The sequence below is a fragment of the Trachymyrmex septentrionalis genome, unplaced genomic scaffold (genome assembly GCF_001594115.1).
Source record: "Trachymyrmex septentrionalis isolate Tsep2-gDNA-1 unplaced genomic scaffold, Tsep1.0 scaffold11, whole genome shotgun sequence".
Classification (NCBI taxonomy): Eukaryota; Metazoa; Arthropoda; class Insecta; order Hymenoptera; family Formicidae; genus Trachymyrmex; species Trachymyrmex septentrionalis.
Genome location: NW_017304228.1, coordinates 6,046,568 through 6,064,164, shown reverse-complemented (window position 1 = coordinate 6,064,164; position 17,597 = coordinate 6,046,568). Strand labels below are relative to the sequence as shown.

Genomic DNA, 17,597 nt, shown 5'->3' with positions numbered 1-17,597 from the left:
TTTTTTTTTTACCCCATTAAATTGTGTGTGATAATAAGCAAAGGTAGATCCCATTTAGATCCCCCCTCCCCTCCCCCCTCGGTTACCTCAAACGAAGAGAACGCTTTCAGCAGGTTTGCACCGATTTGGGTTGCATAATGTTCTACTATTGATGGACGTTATATGTTTTACCAATAGGAGAGCATACAACGTAATTAATCCAACCCAGGTTGATACAAACTCACTTGGACCGAATACGCTATAAGTCTCATCAAAGCATGACAGGATTTACCGTTTCGCACAAATCTCTGCGAAAATGAAGAATAGGACGGCTGAAAATTCGTAAATTGTGTGACTTATCGAACTTTTGAGAAGTACACTTTTAAATCTATAGTGTAAAATTTAATCTATTGTATTTTAAGTTGCCACTGCTCCTACTTAATGTATCATTATACTAAAATAATGGATAAATTTTGTTTGTTTGTTTTAGTACAAATTAATGATATATTGAGTAGGAATAATGACAATTTAAATTAGGTTAAATATGACACTTTTATAGATTTAAGTATATAATTTTCATCGTATTAATATAAACACGTATAAATTTAGAATCTTTAGTATTACAATCTACACTATAAGAATTATATAAACATTGAAAATTGATGTTAAAAAAGTCGGAGTACGACGGATTGAAAAATGTAGTTATTTTTAGCATGTAATTGTGCTGTTACTGCTGTTAGCAATTTACTTTGACAATTTAATTTGGTATGAACTAAATGTTTTTACGTTTTAAACAATATATATATTTAAAAATGTTAATAATACTAATTTTGGCTGAGATATATAATAAAATATGATATGATTCCTTGATTTTTAAGCATCTAAAACAAATGATTTTGATCTCATTTTAATCTTAAATAATGTCGCTACCGTTTGATCGTGTTTTCTAAAATAATAATTTTAAACAAAATGGCAGTCATTTAAAGTTATCAAATTTTCACCGAAAGTTATAATTTTAATTTTAGAGAGCCGTCATTTTGTCGAAAATTATTTTTTCTTAAAAAACCACGATCGAACGAGAACAGCATCATTTAAGATTAAAATAAAACTAAAATTTGTTTTTGAATACCTAGAAATTCAGATATCAACCGTAAAGTTCAAGGCATTTTTTACTGTACTATATTTCAGCAAGAAATTTTTTTTTAATACGTTATTCAAAATGTAAACTTTTAACTTGTATCAAATTAAATTTTGTGTGCGTGCGTGCGTGCGTGTGTGTGTGTGTGTGTGTGTGTGTGTGTGTGTGTGTGTGTGTGTGTGTGTGTCAATATAAATTATTAACATCACAATTGTACGCTAAAGATAACTATATTTTTCTATCCGTCAATCTGACGTCTCCTCTTAAATTCATATTTATCCGTACATTCTCTTAAATCCATATTTTTTAGAGTGTAATTCCGTAACCTTTCTCACCTCTGTGACCGCGCAACAATGAATGTTTGAATATTCAAACAGTTCGCCTCGGCGCAACTTACGATCGTTTCCTTCTGCGAAAATAGAGGGTATTTTAATTTTTACTGACTATGTTGTCGCGAACTTCGTAACACCGTTATCAGAACATTTGCGTTTTAGATAAATCGTAAAGCATTCATGCGCGCTGTATAGATTGGTTTCTCCGTGCATTTCAAACGCCGCGAATGTGATTCGACCTTACACGGTTATCGTCAGATACTTTTGAACAACCGATAATGCGAAGACTGGTTTTCTCTTTCTTTTTTTCTACATACACACATACGACCACTTATGAAGTATGTGAGACAATAAAAGGATGTTATCGTAACAAGTTTCGACGTGGCCGGTTTTTTTCTTTGAAAATTAAAATATTGAAAAGTCGTTTTTGTTCGTGACATTGTTTATACATTGGACGAAAAACGAACCATTGCATAATATGTTGACACGCTGTGTTTCAATTTTAGAGTGTGTCGTAATTCCCGCGAATTCGCAATCTTTACATATTTATATTTAAGCATAAATATTTGACGTTAATGCGTAACATTTAAATGTAAAATTTACCGCGATTTGCCTGCATAAAGGAAAAATAATCAGGCAAATTTGTGAAAAGATTAAATAGATTTTTAAATTCTTTTAACGTGTGTAATTGAAGACAATTGCTTTCCGCTTGGTATATGAATAAGCTTGATAAGCAAATAAAACGCCATACTCCGATTGCATGATCGATATAATGATATCAATACATCGTATAAATGTAATTTTATAATCTTTTTTCTTGCTGATATTATGACATTGTTATTCGTAATTATTGTTTTGATAAAATTATTAACAGATTGCAAAGTGAAGAGGTGTATCATATTTTATATCTATGTGTGTGTGTGATGGAATATAAGATATATCGCACACGCACGTCCATCCTATTTCAAAATGATTGATGCTTTTTTGTTTGTTTCGATACTTTTATAAACATAATATTATAGCTAAAAGAGAATTAATTCCTATTTTTAAAAATGGATATATGTAATTATATATGTAATTATTAATGTAAAATATAAATGCACATAATTATATCATTTTCTTACTTTAAAAGTGACAACTTAAAAAATTAAATTTTCCAGAAATGGGGACAAACTATTTTTCAAATTGATAGAAAATTATTGACTAACTAATTAAATAATGTACAACAAAAAGAATGTATTATTAACATTATGACATTTTTGTCATTTTTGTTTCACAACTCTTAAAAAACATTTTTTTTTAGCTGTGATGACTTTTTTAAAAATCTTTTAAGTTGCGCAGATTTTCTATAAAGTTAAATTAATTTACTTTTGATATTGTAAAATAAGATGATGTTTACTTAATTCATCATTTATAGTAATAACTCGAAAATAACGTTTTTTTAGTTATGTCATTTTGTATCTTTTCTCTTTCTTATATAATTTCTTTTTGTTTACAGGAAAAATAATAAAAAAATGGAATTGAAAGATAATTAGAGAGATCATTTTTGCATTTTTTTTTTAATAAAAAAGTAAAGTTTAAGAAAATAAGAAAAAATTATCATATATACATAAATAGAACACAAAATGTAATTGCTGATCAAAATTGTGTACATCAATGCCTACTAATGTCTAAATATTAGGTAGTGCTATTGAATTTTTTAATGTAATGCCCACTAATACCCATTAATACCTTAGTGATCTCCTAATGTCCTAACAATGCCCATTAATACCTTAGAATTAGCTTACTAATATCCAGTAATGCTTTAATAATACTCTACAGTACCTAATAATGTATAATAATGCTTTATACCGCTACAGTACCTAATAATGTATAATAATACTTTATACCGCTTATTATAATACACAATATTATAACTAGCATACTAAAATTATATAGTATATTTACACATTTTTCACGAATTATGCTTACTTGAAGTTGATGGATAATTTTGTAATAGTTAGCGAGATATTAATTTCTAAAAATTGTCGAATAAGCTGATAAAATAAAATCGACGCATAAGACAACTTTAAGATTTCAGAATTCTTTATGAAATATCTCAAAGGTGTTTTTTAAAGAACTTTTAAAGGTATCTTAAAGTTGTTTTATGCATCGAATTTAAACATTTTATTTATTAGGTAACTAAAAAAAAGTTACGAAAATTGCAAAATGGTGGAGGATTTATTAATTCAGTTTAGTCCGCCTTATCTACACATGAGCGCTTTGTCAAAACTTACCAGATACCTTGTATATTGCAATCCTTTTTTTTCCATTGATTAGATGACAATATGAGAGTCGGAAGTTGACCATATCACAGAGCAGAAATTGAAAAGGTACTTTGCTCGCTTTAAATCGAAATAACTCTTGCATAATTTGTAAAAATAATTTTGTTATATTATACTCGTTAGAACGAACGCTACAACTTTTATTATATCGTATTATTTATTTTACTTGCAAAAATTATGCATATCCCTTCGTTCTCTAACATGGATAATTTTTCCAAATGATCACTGTGCTCAGAATAGAGTTTAATTAGATACTATATTTATTAGGTTTATCTCTGCTAGTTTACGAGGTTAAAAGGGATGGAATTTCACTTATTTAGGGATACCCCGTATATGTAATATATATATAGTACGAAAATGTATAATTATTATCATAGTTGTAATTATTAATTATAGTTAAATTATAATAACTGCGTTAATCTAATAACTAAAATAGAATAGAATTTATTACACTTCAGTATACACAGCCAAGAAGAGGACTTGGTTTACATATAAAATTTAACTCATTCATACTTCCATATCTCATCCGCATGCTATCACACATATAATAATAACTGTAGTCATTTTTGGTTGCCAATTGTATATATTTGTTGATTGAACTATACATATAGTTATTGTTACTAACATTATGACAGTAATGATCATAATATATTATGGTAACATGTAATTATAATTACAATATTACAATATTACGTATTAACAAAATTATTTTCAAATATGTATCTATATATATGTACATATATATAGCTAAATTTTAGGCTTGCTCAGCAAAATCATTATTTCTGTATACTAGTTTTCCTTTGCATGTCTGATCGCGTGACGGAAAGTTCTCGATAGGTTTTTTTATGACGATATGCAGATGTGGTAATGCTGAACTTGATTTACAAAATTATTTGTGCCTCTCGAGTCGCGGATTTTAGCCAACATCTTCAAATTTTTCGTACTGCTTAAATAAGAAAAATTCTTAGCTAGTCCATGAATGATCATGTTTGGAGTTATTTGATTTTTATCCTGGTCTTTGTAATCGCGCGCGTTTATTCGTTTCTGTCTATCTGGATTTAAGTATTTAGATCCATTTATCTTCGGGAAATCGCATGATGAGATGGATAAAGAGATTTATCTTGATATAAGAAAATACAGAGAAAAATTCAAACTGGAGGAACTTTTTTATTCAACAATCCGTTGATATCTCTAAAAAATAACGAGGAGAACATCAGTCTCGAAGAATACGAAACGCAAAAAACATCCATCGGTTTCAAGATTAAAAAATGTAAATTTTATTTTGCGAATATATATAATATATTTATGTTGTTAAGCATCTTAAACTACTGTGAAAAATTTATTGTAAAAAATATCTGCGTTTCTCAAGGTTTAAAATTTAATTGGCGTATATATAGATTGTAGAATTTGACAAGTGAGATGTTTTTGCTCGTAATGAACGGAAATATATTATCGGTCGACATTATAAGCGGAACGTAATTTGTAGAACTTAATATGTGTCATCGGGTATGATAATAAATACTCATGAACGTATACATTGTTCAACAGGCCTAGCATGTCGCAGGGTACGGTGATGATCCAGGCGCAAAATCGATTTCTTGAGAAGGACTTTACCGTTGCGACTCCTGAAGAGTTTGTTCATCGTTTCGGAGGTACCAGAGTGATCAACAAGGTATAAGCATTTGCTTCATCCGTTGCTTTAGCTCAAAACGAGAAAACTGTCCAGATTTGTTACAGATCTTTATGTTACGAATTATTGTTTTAGGTGCTGATTGCCAATAATGGTATCGCAGCAGTTAAATGTATGCGATCGATTCGACGCTGGTCATATGAGATGTTCAAAAACGAGAGAGCTGTGCGTTTCGTGGTGATGGTCACTCCAGAAGATTTAAAGGCGAATGCAGAGTACATCAAAATGGCAGACCAGTACGTGCCTGTACCGGGTGGGACCAACAACAATAATTACGCTAATGTGGAACTTATCGTCGATATTGCAATACGTACTCAAGTTCAAGCAGTTTGGGCCGGATGGGGTCATGCTTCAGAAAATCCTAAACTTCCGGAACTACTCCATAAAAATAACATCTGCTTTATTGGTATAAATAACATTTAAAAAATCGGATTAATAAATTAAAGAAGTTAAAGAAAAGATGCGCACCAAAGATACGCACAATTTGCGTTTCTCCTGCTATTATTTTATCGATATTATTGATAAAAATAAAGAATTAATTATCGTGACAACTGTTCGCAGAATTTTGATATTTGAGCATTTTTGTGCCGATTTTATATATATTTCTACATTTTTTGGCAGGACCGTCCGAAAAAGCTATGTGGGCTCTGGGTGATAAGATTGCATCTAGCATAGTCGCTCAAACCGCGGATGTACCAACACTTCCCTGGTCAGGATCGGAATTGACAGCGCAATACAGTGGGAAAAAAATCAAGATATCATCAGAACTTTTTAAAAAAGGATGCGTTGCCACCGTAGAAGAGTGCCTAGCAGCGGCTAACAAGATCGGCTTTCCGGTTATGGTGAAAGCGAGCGAAGGTGGTGGTGGTAAAGGAATAAGAAAAGTAGAAAACGCCGAGGAATTGCCCGCTTTATTTAGGTAAAACCCTAAAGTTCTGCCTGAAAAAAAGGACTTTTACTATATATGTAGCACTGTGTAATATATTTTTATCGCAAGGATTTCTAACGTTTAGGCAAGTACAGATCGAAATACCTGGCTCACCAATATTTATTATGAAATTAGCCAAATGCGCTCGTCACTTGGAAGTGCAATTACTGGCCGACAATTATGGTAACGCAATATCATTGTTTGGGCGTGACTGCTCTATCCAGAGGAGACATCAAAAAATCATCGAGGAAGCACCTGCCGTGATTGCCAAGCCAGAGGTTTTCGAAGAAATGGAAAAAGTAAATATCACAATAATTATATCCTCTACAATGTGTTATTGATTGTTTACTATTGAACAATAGGCCGCTGTAAGATTAGCAAAAATGGTGGGATACGTTAGCGCGGGGACTGTCGAGTATCTATACGACACAGCTGGCAGGTATTATTTCTTGGAGTTGAATCCTCGTCTTCAAGTGGAGCATCCTTGTACCGAGATGGTATCAGATGTGAATCTGCCAGCCGCCCAACTACAGATAGCAATGGGCTTACCATTGCACCACATTAAAGATATACGTCTTTTATATGGTGAGAGTCCTTGGGGCGATAATCCGATCGATTTTGACCAGCCTCGTCATAAGCCTCAACCGTGGGGCCACGTTATCGCAGCTAGAATTACCAGCGAAAATCCTGACGAAGGTAAGATAGCTTTCTACAACAAAAGATTTAATTTTTTTTCTAGAAATCATATAACTCACTTGAATTTTTTAGGTTTCAAGCCAAGTTCCGGTACGGTGCAAGAATTGAATTTTAGATCATCCAAAAATGTTTGGGGCTATTTCTCAGTTGGAGCTTCAGGAGGACTTCACGAATTCGCGGATTCTCAATTTGGCCATTGTTTTTCGTGGGGTGAGGACCGTAATCAAGCTAGAGAGAATTTAGTCGTGGCTCTAAAAGAACTGAGCATCAGAGGCGATTTTAGGACAACGGTTGAGTATCTTATCACATTGTTAGAGACTGAATCCTTTCTACAGAATAATATAGATACTGCTTGGCTCGATTTGCTGATCGCCGGACGTGTTCGAAGCGACAAACCAGATATTATATTGGCTATTACGTGCGGAGCACTTCATATTGCCGATAGAGCGATCACAGCGGCTTTTACTGGCTTTCAAACTGCCTTAGAGAAAGGCCAAATACAGGCTAGCAATGATTTAGATAACGTTATTGATGTAAGTCCTATTCCTGTCCTATTAATGGTATTTGAATAATATTATGCAAGATATGCTTTTTCGAATTACCTTAGCATTGATTTTGAGATATATGGACTATTTTTATTTTTTTCTACTACATTACGTATTGCAGGTAGAGCTTATTAACGACGGATACAAATATAAAGTACAAGCTGCCAAATCTGGTCCCAATACCTACTTCCTCGTAATGAATGGCTCCTACAAAGAAATTGAAATCCATCGCATGTCGGATGGAGGATTGCTGCTTTCACTGGATGGTGCCAGTTTTACGACTTATATGCGTGAAGAGGTGGATCGTTATAGGATCGTAATTGGAAATCAAACATGTATTTTTGAAAAAGATAACGATCCGTCCTTACTGAGATCACCGTCGGCCGGCAAGTTAATTAATTTCTTAGTCGAAGACGGGGGTCACGTTGGCTCTGGTCAGGCATACGCCGAAATTGAAGTAATGAAGATGGTAATGACTGTTACCGCCGCCGAGACGGGAAGTGTTTTTTATATAAAAAGACCTGGTGCTATATTAGAAGCCGGTACATTGATCGCGCATCTTGAATTGGATGATCTGTCATTGGTGACGAAAGCGCAAGAATACACAGGACAATTTCCTGCGGCGGTAGCATCGGCTATACCGGAAAAACTAAATCATCTTCACACCAAGTATCGAAATGCTTTGGAAAATACTTTGGCTGGTTACTGCTTACCCGATCCATACCATTTGCCACGTTTACGTGAGCTAATCGAAAAGTTCATGTTCTCATTACGCGATCCTAACTTGCCGTTGTTGGAATTGCAGGAGGTGATCGCGACGATATCTGGCAGGATCCCTGTCTCGGTTGAGAAAAAGATTCGCAAATTGATGTCTTTGTATGAGCGAAACATTACGTCGATCTTAGCTCAATTTCCCAGTCAACAGATCGCTGCTGTAATTGATGGACACGCGGCGACCTTGTCCAAAAGAGCCGAGCGAGACGTATTCTTTCTGACTACTCAAGCTATCGTGCAGTTGGTACAAAGATACCGGAACGGTATACGCGGTCGAATGAAGACCGCCGTGCATGAACTTCTCCGACAGTATTACACGGTTGAAAGCCAATTCCAACAAGGTCACTATGATAAGTGTGTCTCTGCACTGATAGAAAAGTACAAGGATGACGTAACCACTGTGACTGGTATGATCTTTAGTCATAATCAAGTGACGAAGAAGAACGTCCTAGTTACTATGTTGATCGATCATCTGTGGGCTAACGAACCCGGTCTCACGGATGAGCTATCAAGCACGCTGACGGAATTAACCAGTCTGAATCGTACGGAGCACAGTCGCGTTGCATTGAGAGCTAGGCAGGTGTTAATCGCTGCCCATCAACCTGCATATGAGCTCAGACATAATCAGATGGAATCCATATTTCTTTCCGCGGTGGATATGTATGGGCATGACTTCCATCCAGAAAATCTGCAGAAACTCATTCTCTCGGAAACGTCCATCTTCGACATACTTCACGACTTCTTCTATCATTCCAATCGCGCGGTCTGCAATGCAGCCTTGGAAGTTTACGTACGACGAGCTTATATCAGTTATGAACTGACGTGTTTACAACACTTGGAGCTATCCGGCGAGATCCCATTGGTGTATTTCCAATTCGTTTTACCCAGCAATCATCCTAATCGTCAGAATCAATCTCTGGTGGACCACAGAGCTGGTGCGATGGCGGCCTTTCAGGATCTCGATCATTTTAACCAGTACGCGGACGAGATTTTGGATCTACTGGAGGATTTATCGAGTCCCACGCCGGTAGTGTGTCCGAAATTGTTGGAGGCGGTGGAAGCCGCCGGGAGCGAATCGAGGCACAGTACATCGATCAACGTCTCTTTGAGTGCGGCTGAGACGACAACTACGACAACAGCGGCAACTACTAACGACAAATCCGCAGAACCAATTCATATATTGAGCATCGCAGTCAAGGAGAATGGCACCGAGGATGACGCCACTATGGCCAGAATGTTTGGAGATTGGTGCGCGAACAACAAAGATGAATTAATATCCCGTGGCATCCGAAGAGTTACGTTCGCCGCACTCAAGAGAAGGCAGTTCCCCAAATTTTTCACCTTCCGTCAGCGAGAGGGCTTTGTCGAGGACAGAATCTACCGGCATCTCGAGCCCGGTTGCGCCTTCCAATTGGAATTGAATCGTATGCGAACATACGATCTCGAGGCACTTCCAACATCCAATCAGAAGATGCATCTGTACCTCGGGCAAGCCAAGGTCGCAAAGGGTCAGCAAGTTACAGATTATCGCTTCTTCATTCGCTCGATCATACGACATTCCGACCTCATCACGAAGGAAGCTAGCTTCGATTATCTTCATAATGAAGGCGAGCGTGTTTTGCTCGAGGCCATGGACGAGCTGGAGGTTGCGTTCTCGCATCCTCTCGCTAAACGTACCGAGTGCAATCACATTTTCTTGAACTTTGTACCTACAGTCATTATGGATCCTAGCAGAATAGAGGAGAGTGTGACGAGCATGGTGCTACGATACGGGCCAAGATTATGGAAGCTGCACGTCCGACAGGCAGAGATAAAGATGACTATTCGACCCGCACCAGGGAAACCGACCTCCAACGTACGTCTCTGTATCGCTAATGATAGTGGATACAGCATCGACTTGCACTTGTACACGGAAGCTACCGACCCCAAGACGGGTATCATTCGCTTCGAGTCTTATCCGCCTACTACAGCAAACGGGACCAATTGGAGGCCAGGTCTTATGCACGGACTACCGATCTCCACGCCATATCTGGCCAAAGATTATCTCCAAGCGAAGAGATTTCAGGCGCAGAGCGCCGGCACGACTTACGTATACGATTTGCCGGATATGTTCCGGCAACAGCTTGAGAAGTTATGGCAGAGATACGTTGAGGAGACACCGCCGAGCGAGCAAAATCCGATTACGATTCCTAATCCAGTGATGGATATCGTGGAGTTAGTATTGGAGGGGGAACAATTGGTCGAACAGAAGCGCCTGCCGGGCGAGAACGACGTTGGCATGATCGCGTGGCAGTTAACTCTGTATACTCCGGAGTATCCATTCGGCAGGGACATTATACTTATTGCCAATGATTTAACGTACATGATAGGCTCATTCGGAACGCGCGAGGATCTTGTGTTTTGTAGAGCTTCCGAGAGAGCGAGACAACTTGGGTGTCCACGTATATACTTTTCTGCCAATTCTGGAGCACGTCTTGGTCTAGCCGAAGAGGTGAAGGCTCTTTTCAGGATCGCGTGGGAAGACGAGAATGAGCCGGAGAAGGGTTTCAAATACATATATCTCACGCCGGATGATTATGCTCGCTTGGCGCCCCTCAACTCGGTGAAGGCATCGTTGATCGAGGATCCTGCAGGAGAATCACGTTACAAAATCACAGACATCATTGGGAAAGATGATAATCTAGGGGTAGAGAATTTACAGTATGCCGGTCTAATTGCGGGGGAAACGTCAAAAGCATACGACGAGACGATTACAATCTCTATAGTGTCATGCCGTGCGATCGGTATCGGCGCCTATCTGGTCCGTCTCGGTCAAAGAATAATTCAGATTGAGAATTCGCATATTATTTTAACCGGTTATAGAGCATTAAATACTGTGCTGGGTCGCGAGGTTTACGCTAGCAACAATCAACTGGGCGGTACACAGATTATGCACAACAATGGGGTGTCTCACGCGACCGACGATCGGGACTTGGACGGGGTGGCGACTGTTCTGAAGTGGCTAAGTTACTTTCCTAAAAATAAAGGTGCCTTGTTGCCGATACTATCACCCATCATAGATCCAATCGACCGAGAGATCGGTTACGTGCCTACAAAAGCAGCTTATGATCCGAGATGGATGCTGGAGGGTAGAAATTGTACCGAGTCGAACATCTGGGAAAGTGGTTTCTTCGATCGAGGCTCGTGGCATGTGAGTCCTTTTGATCTTAAAGCAACTCTAATTTTTTTTTTTAATTCTTTGTGTAATTTTTAGAATTTTTCTATAAAATTCCAAAATTTTTTAGAACTTTTATATATAATTTTTTAGAAAACTCTTATTTTTATTAGGAAACTCAGCAGTATTGTTAGCTTACTTTTGTTGTTATAAAACAGGAAATAATGAGACCATGGGCGCAAACAGTAGTAACGGGACGAGCTAGACTTGGTGGCATACCGTGTGGCATTATCGCTGTCGAAACGAGGACTGTCGAGCTGCATTTGCCAGCTGACCCTGCCAATTTAGATTCGGAAGCTAAAACTATATCTCAAGCAGGACAAGTTTGGTTTCCGGATAGCGCGTACAAAACTGCTCAAGTTATTCAAGATTTTGGAAGAGAAGAGTTGCCGCTATTTATCTTTGCTAATTGGAGAGGCTTCTCAGGCGGTATGAAAGGTAAACTTATCTTCGATTATTGATCATTGCTCGACCATTGTCCCAATTTTACTAACTGCTTTAATTCATTATATCGTGCTTACAGATATGTACGAGCAGATCGTCAAGTTCGGCGCGTATATCGTGGACGGATTGCGGCAATATTGCAAGCCGATATTTGTTTACATTCCACCGAACGGAGAACTTAGGGGTGGTGCTTGGGCGGTTGTTGATCCTATGATAAATCCTCGGTTTATGGAGATGTTTGCCGACAATAACAGTAGAGGTGGCATTTTGGAACCTGATGGTATTGTAGAAATCAAATTCCGTATCAAGGACATCATAAAGACTATGCATAGAGTTGATCTCGTTATAATAAAATTAAAAGTACGTAAGCGCGATTCCTCACCTTTTTATATCAAACTCTTGATATTACACTTATGAAACGTTTATGTAACTGTGTGTATTTCTAGGAAAAATTAATAACAGTAAACACGGCAGAGGAACGCGCCGAGATCGAAGCGCAAATTCGCAAGCGCGAACAGATTTTGGAGCCAATTTACCGTCAAGTCGCCGTTCATTTCGCTGATTTGCACGATACGCCGGAGAGAATGTTCGAAAAGAATGCAATTCAGGAGATAATACCGTGGAAAAAAGCGCGTCAGCTATTTTATTGGCGATTACGGCGGCGACTTTTTGAAGAGGAAATTAAGACTGAAATTCTGTCAACGCAGCCTAGTTTCGACGTTAGACAAGTGGAAGCGATGCTTCGACGCTGGTTCATCGAAGACAAGGGAGCAACGGAGTCGTATTTGTGGGATCAAGACGAAGCTGCAGCCTGTTGGCTGGAAGCTCAATGTAAAACCGATGATAGTGTGGTATCGCGCAATATAATGTGTGTGAAGAGAGATGCGGTAGTAACGCGAATCAAGGAAGCTTTGGAAATCTGTCCGGAAATAAGATTGAACGCAGTACTGGAAATTGCACATCGATTGCAACCAGCTGAACGAGCAGAGTTGCAAAGAACTTTATCGCAGTTAGAGACTGCGGGACAGGAGCATCACAAGGACTCAGGCGTTTCATCTTGAGTGCATTTCGCGTAAACGTACCTGCTCCATGTTATGTATTCATTCCAACTTATTAACATTTAAACGCACATCAATAGTACAATTCATCTTCGAAGACATATATAATTATTCATATTAATGCAAATTTCTTCTGGTATTAAGAAGAATAACTGAGTAGATACTTCGAATAAATAACGTTTCATAAAACCTAAATTTTTCAAATATTGATTGGAATGTGAACACAATCATCATTTCTTTTTAACATTGAATGTCGAGGTATTTCGATGGTTTAAATTTCGATTTTATTTAATAAGTTTTATTTAAAAATTGATGATGTAAGAAATTCAGAGTACACTAGAAGAGATAATGTTTGATTAAATAATGTTGATTATTAAATGATTTTTTTTTATCTCTTTAATGCAAAGCGCTTCATATATTCGAAGATATTTAAGAAAAAATAGAAAAACGCGTTAATGTCATTCTGATTACTTATAGATTATAATTGTACGGGAATACAAGAAGATTTATACCTACTTAGATGTTCCCTCAGTTACGAATTTTCTTGAAATTTTGAAATTGTTCTCGTAGAAGAATTTGCTAGATTTTTTTTAGTCTATTGAACTTTCAGAAATTGAACATTTTTATATTTGACTGTAAATATGAAAATTTGTATTGCAGTAAATTAACATGAACTCAAAAATCAAGAACTAATAATTTATAACAGCATGTCATCTTGACGCACGCGTATCTTAATTTTAAATATTCCACAATCTTTTGATTAGCAAGACTCACCAGTTTGGGGCAGCCTGTATCATATATCTAAAAAAATATGTTAATTTATTAAATGTGTGGTATTTTGTATATAATTATATACATACACGTACGCGCGCAAATATATAAAGTGTATATTTTTCAAAGAAAAACGTTGTGGGAACTTTAACATTATAGACAATATGCTGTATTTAAATAATCTTACGATAGTAAAAATGTACATTTTATATTGTCCTTTTTTCTCCATATTAATTTTTTTTCTCTGCATTTTACGGAAGAGATATATATATTTTTTTAAATATTATTACACATATTCTTTATAAAAAGTACCATCGAAGAACTGGAATCAAAATTCGTTAATTTTAACAGATAACTCATGGATAACTCGCATTTATAACTTATGACGTTTATTCGGTCATAAGTCAAAAATGCAAATTAATCTAAACCGTAACTGGATGATAATGTGTAAAACTAGTGTATATTATTAACAATCTTCTAACCTGTATTTATTTATGATTCTAATAATTATAAATATATTTATCCTGACGGTCTTTATTTATCGGGTATGCATGTGTTCTGATTTGACAACTTAAAAAGACCTCAGATATATAATGTAAGTTTTTGGATATCTTTTAAACAAAATTGATATTCTATTGTGCGTTTAATATTTCAATTATATCCGTCTATCGAAATATATATTTTACCTATAATTCAATGGATAGTTGAAGATCTTATCGATGGACGATTACTTTTGATCTGACTTTATACTCACGACATATCTTTGGCTCTACAAAACGCCTCGTTTATATTATATTGAAATTTAATGTAATGCTCAATATTTAAATTTATTAATACTTTGTTGTTACACTGAAGTGAATGGCCTAAATTGTAATTGTCCGTAATTGTCAATTATTGTTAATAATACATACAAGTTTTACACATTACCATCCAGTGACGCATTAGCTTGCATTTTTTATTTATGATTTATTTCTTTGAAGTCTTATTATTCGAGATATATATTGTTTATTCGGTCTAATCGATTTTGCACGCATGTTTTTTTATAATATCCACAGCACGTTTCATGAGAAATACGTACACGTACACTCTCTTTCCTAAAAGCTTTTATATATTTTATATAATTCTTTTGCATAATTACTATTCTATTATGTAGATTGACATACATCCGAAAGAATACTTTATAAAAAGTAAAGTTCAGAAAACTGGTTTTGACTCTGATGTATGTACATCCGTTAGAACATCGTCTAAAATAAATAAATACCATAAAAGAAAAGACTAATGCTGAAAAAAAGTGCCAAATGGCATAAGAATAAAAAAAATTCAATAATGCGCGAGTTTACTATGTAGACTGATGTGAAAGTCCAAGAAATAATTAATTTTATTCAGAAAAAGTTTTACAAGGCTGCTCTCTAAAAAACAGCAAAAGGAGATAAATCGCGGGTGTGAGAAGAATCCTTGTCGTAAAGCTACAAATAAAATGTTTATATTAATTCAAATTAAAAGTTCTTAGTTTTTACACGACCGCGAAAAAGAGAAGAGAGAATGTATATATCTTCATCATTTATGTAAAAAATATGTATAAAGTTAAATTAGACATAAATATAGCTAATAAAAACGCAGTGAAATTGCCTTGTTGATATTTCCGAATATCGCGAGTCCAACATAATATAAATTTTCTAGTTCAAACACTATGAATTTATAATATAAGAATCTTGCTGAATAAAACGACCGGAGTATTTGGAGTAAGTGCCATACCAGAGTATGCCTTGCGTTTGATTCTCTTACAAGATATCAACGGCACACAAAATAAAAAAATATATCTGTAATGTATTATTCTTTTAAAAACGCCTCTGTGAAATTTATATCGTCCCATGTAATTGTATTTGTACAATTAGAAAGAAACCCAGGCAACCGTGATTTAAGAGGATATTCTCGTAAGGTTAAAAATGACATGATTATTCAGGAATTTTTTTCAAAGAAATGAATTAATATATTAATATGAAACTTTTTGAAACTTTATTTGTACAAAATAGATAATTAAAAATTATTTTGTACGTGTCCATATGTATCATACAAAAAAAATGTGCGGTGATACGCAAGACGTATGAAAAACTTTCTTTTTGGCGCGTTGATATCATTCCGTTAGTTCTAGTAGCCTGAAATCAAAAAACCAAAGAAATTATTAAATTGTAACAGTTACACTATTACTGGAACTAAAATATAAGAAAAAATTTGAAAATTGTTGAAATGGTCATGTTTTGAAAAATGATATATTGATTTTTACCTATAAATTTGTTTCTTTTTTTTTATATAATAAAATGGAATAATCATAAATTAAATTCCACAATTCCAGTAATAAAAGAACATACTAAATGGATACGCAAAAATTCAAGTCAATCGGACGCTTAGTTCCCGAGATATGCCAATGCGGTTAAAAAATGCTGAGAAAATGCTTTGAGAAAAATGCATTTAAAGTTTCAACTACGATTTACAAATAGATTAATTGTAAATAACCTACACCTATCTCAGCCTAGTCAGCTATGGGTTTGATAATATATTTTCAAGACTTGAAAATAATCATAGGAATCAACTTTCCGAAAATGCAATAAAAAGAAATCGATTTTTTTTACCCGACAAACGAGAATACTCCCTTAACATATTAGGCAAACTATTATGTAATTAGAAATAATATATTGCCGACGCGGGGAGGTGCAGGGAAGAGGAAGGAAGGCATACACGCACAAATATATAAAATGTATATTTATTTTCGAAGAAAACATTATATAGAAGACTTTAACATTGTGAACGATGTGTGTACTGTGCAACTGTCGCGAACATATTACCTCACAACAGATGCAAAAATGTATATACTTTAAATGTAAAACGTTAATCCTTTTTTCTCTATATCAATTTGTTTTTTTCTACGTTTCGCGATATTTATATGTATATATGTATATATATATTTTTCATTTTTAAATATCACATACATTCTTCATAAAAAGTGCCATCGAAGCACTGGAATTAAAATTGGTTTATTGTAGCAGGCAATTTATGGAATCGCATTGATTTATACATTCATTTGACCTAATCGACATCACATGCATTCTTTGGTACAGACAATATCCACATACACACTCTCCTGAGAGCTTTTTATATATTTTATATACAAATTCTTTCATGAAATTACTATTCTAAGAATTCTACAATTCTTTTGTAGAATTAGTATTCTATTATATGAACTGTAACTCTACGTCCGAGAGAATACCTTATGTAAAATTATAAAATTTCATACTCAACTCTACATAGAGATCTTCAAAAAACTGGTATTTGACTCCGATGTACATCCGTTAAATCATCATCTAAAGTAAGTAATACCATAAAAGAAAAGAACATAGCTAATGCCGAAAGAAAATGCCAGATGTCATGAGAATCAAAAAAGTTCAATAATGCGCAAGGTTTATTATATAAGCGGGATTGAGCTGGTGTAAGTGCCCAAGAAATAGTTTTATTCACGAAGAAATACAAGGCTGCTCCCCAAAACAGCATGGATAAGAAGATATAAATCGCGGGTATAGGTAGAATCTTTTCCCTGTGGCAAAGCTAGAAATAAGATTTTTCATATTAATGCAAATTAAATAATTTTTAGTTTCTTATACGGCCACGAAAAAGAGAAAAAAAAAAAGAGAATGTACATACCTTCATCA

The 17,597-nt window shown here is 35.2% G+C and overlaps 2 protein-coding genes across 2 annotated transcripts in view; one reads left to right on the top strand and one right to left on the bottom strand.

Annotated features, from left to right (window-relative positions):
* LOC108749593 (acetyl-CoA carboxylase) overlaps positions 1–13,257 on the top strand; it is an 18,459-nt gene extending 5,202 nt beyond the window's left edge. The window contains exons 2-11 of the mRNA XM_018488380.1: positions 5,322–5,445; positions 5,539–5,869; positions 6,085–6,382; positions 6,477–6,690; positions 6,754–7,087; positions 7,160–7,620; positions 7,754–11,596; positions 11,779–12,058; positions 12,144–12,424; positions 12,511–13,257. Coding sequence (XP_018343882.1) covers positions 5,322–5,445; positions 5,539–5,869; positions 6,085–6,382; positions 6,477–6,690; positions 6,754–7,087; positions 7,160–7,620; positions 7,754–11,596; positions 11,779–12,058; positions 12,144–12,424; positions 12,511–13,125 — 6,781 coding nt within the window. The 3' untranslated portion in view covers positions 13,126–13,257. The remainder of the gene's footprint in view (positions 1–5,321; positions 5,446–5,538; positions 5,870–6,084; positions 6,383–6,476; positions 6,691–6,753; positions 7,088–7,159; positions 7,621–7,753; positions 11,597–11,778; positions 12,059–12,143; positions 12,425–12,510) is intronic.
* Positions 13,258–15,978: 2,721 nt separating this feature from the next.
* Positions 15,979–17,597, bottom strand: part of LOC108749599 (SID1 transmembrane family member 1-like) — a 6,060-nt gene continuing 4,441 nt past the window's right edge. The window contains exons 8-10 of the mRNA XM_018488385.1: positions 17,590–17,597; positions 17,191–17,493; positions 15,979–16,049 (exon numbers count right to left, since the gene is read on the bottom strand). The exon at positions 17,590–17,597 is cut by the window's right edge and continues 202 nt beyond it. Coding sequence (XP_018343887.1) covers positions 17,206–17,493; positions 17,590–17,597 — 296 coding nt within the window. The 3' untranslated portion in view covers positions 15,979–16,049; positions 17,191–17,205. The remainder of the gene's footprint in view (positions 16,050–17,190; positions 17,494–17,589) is intronic.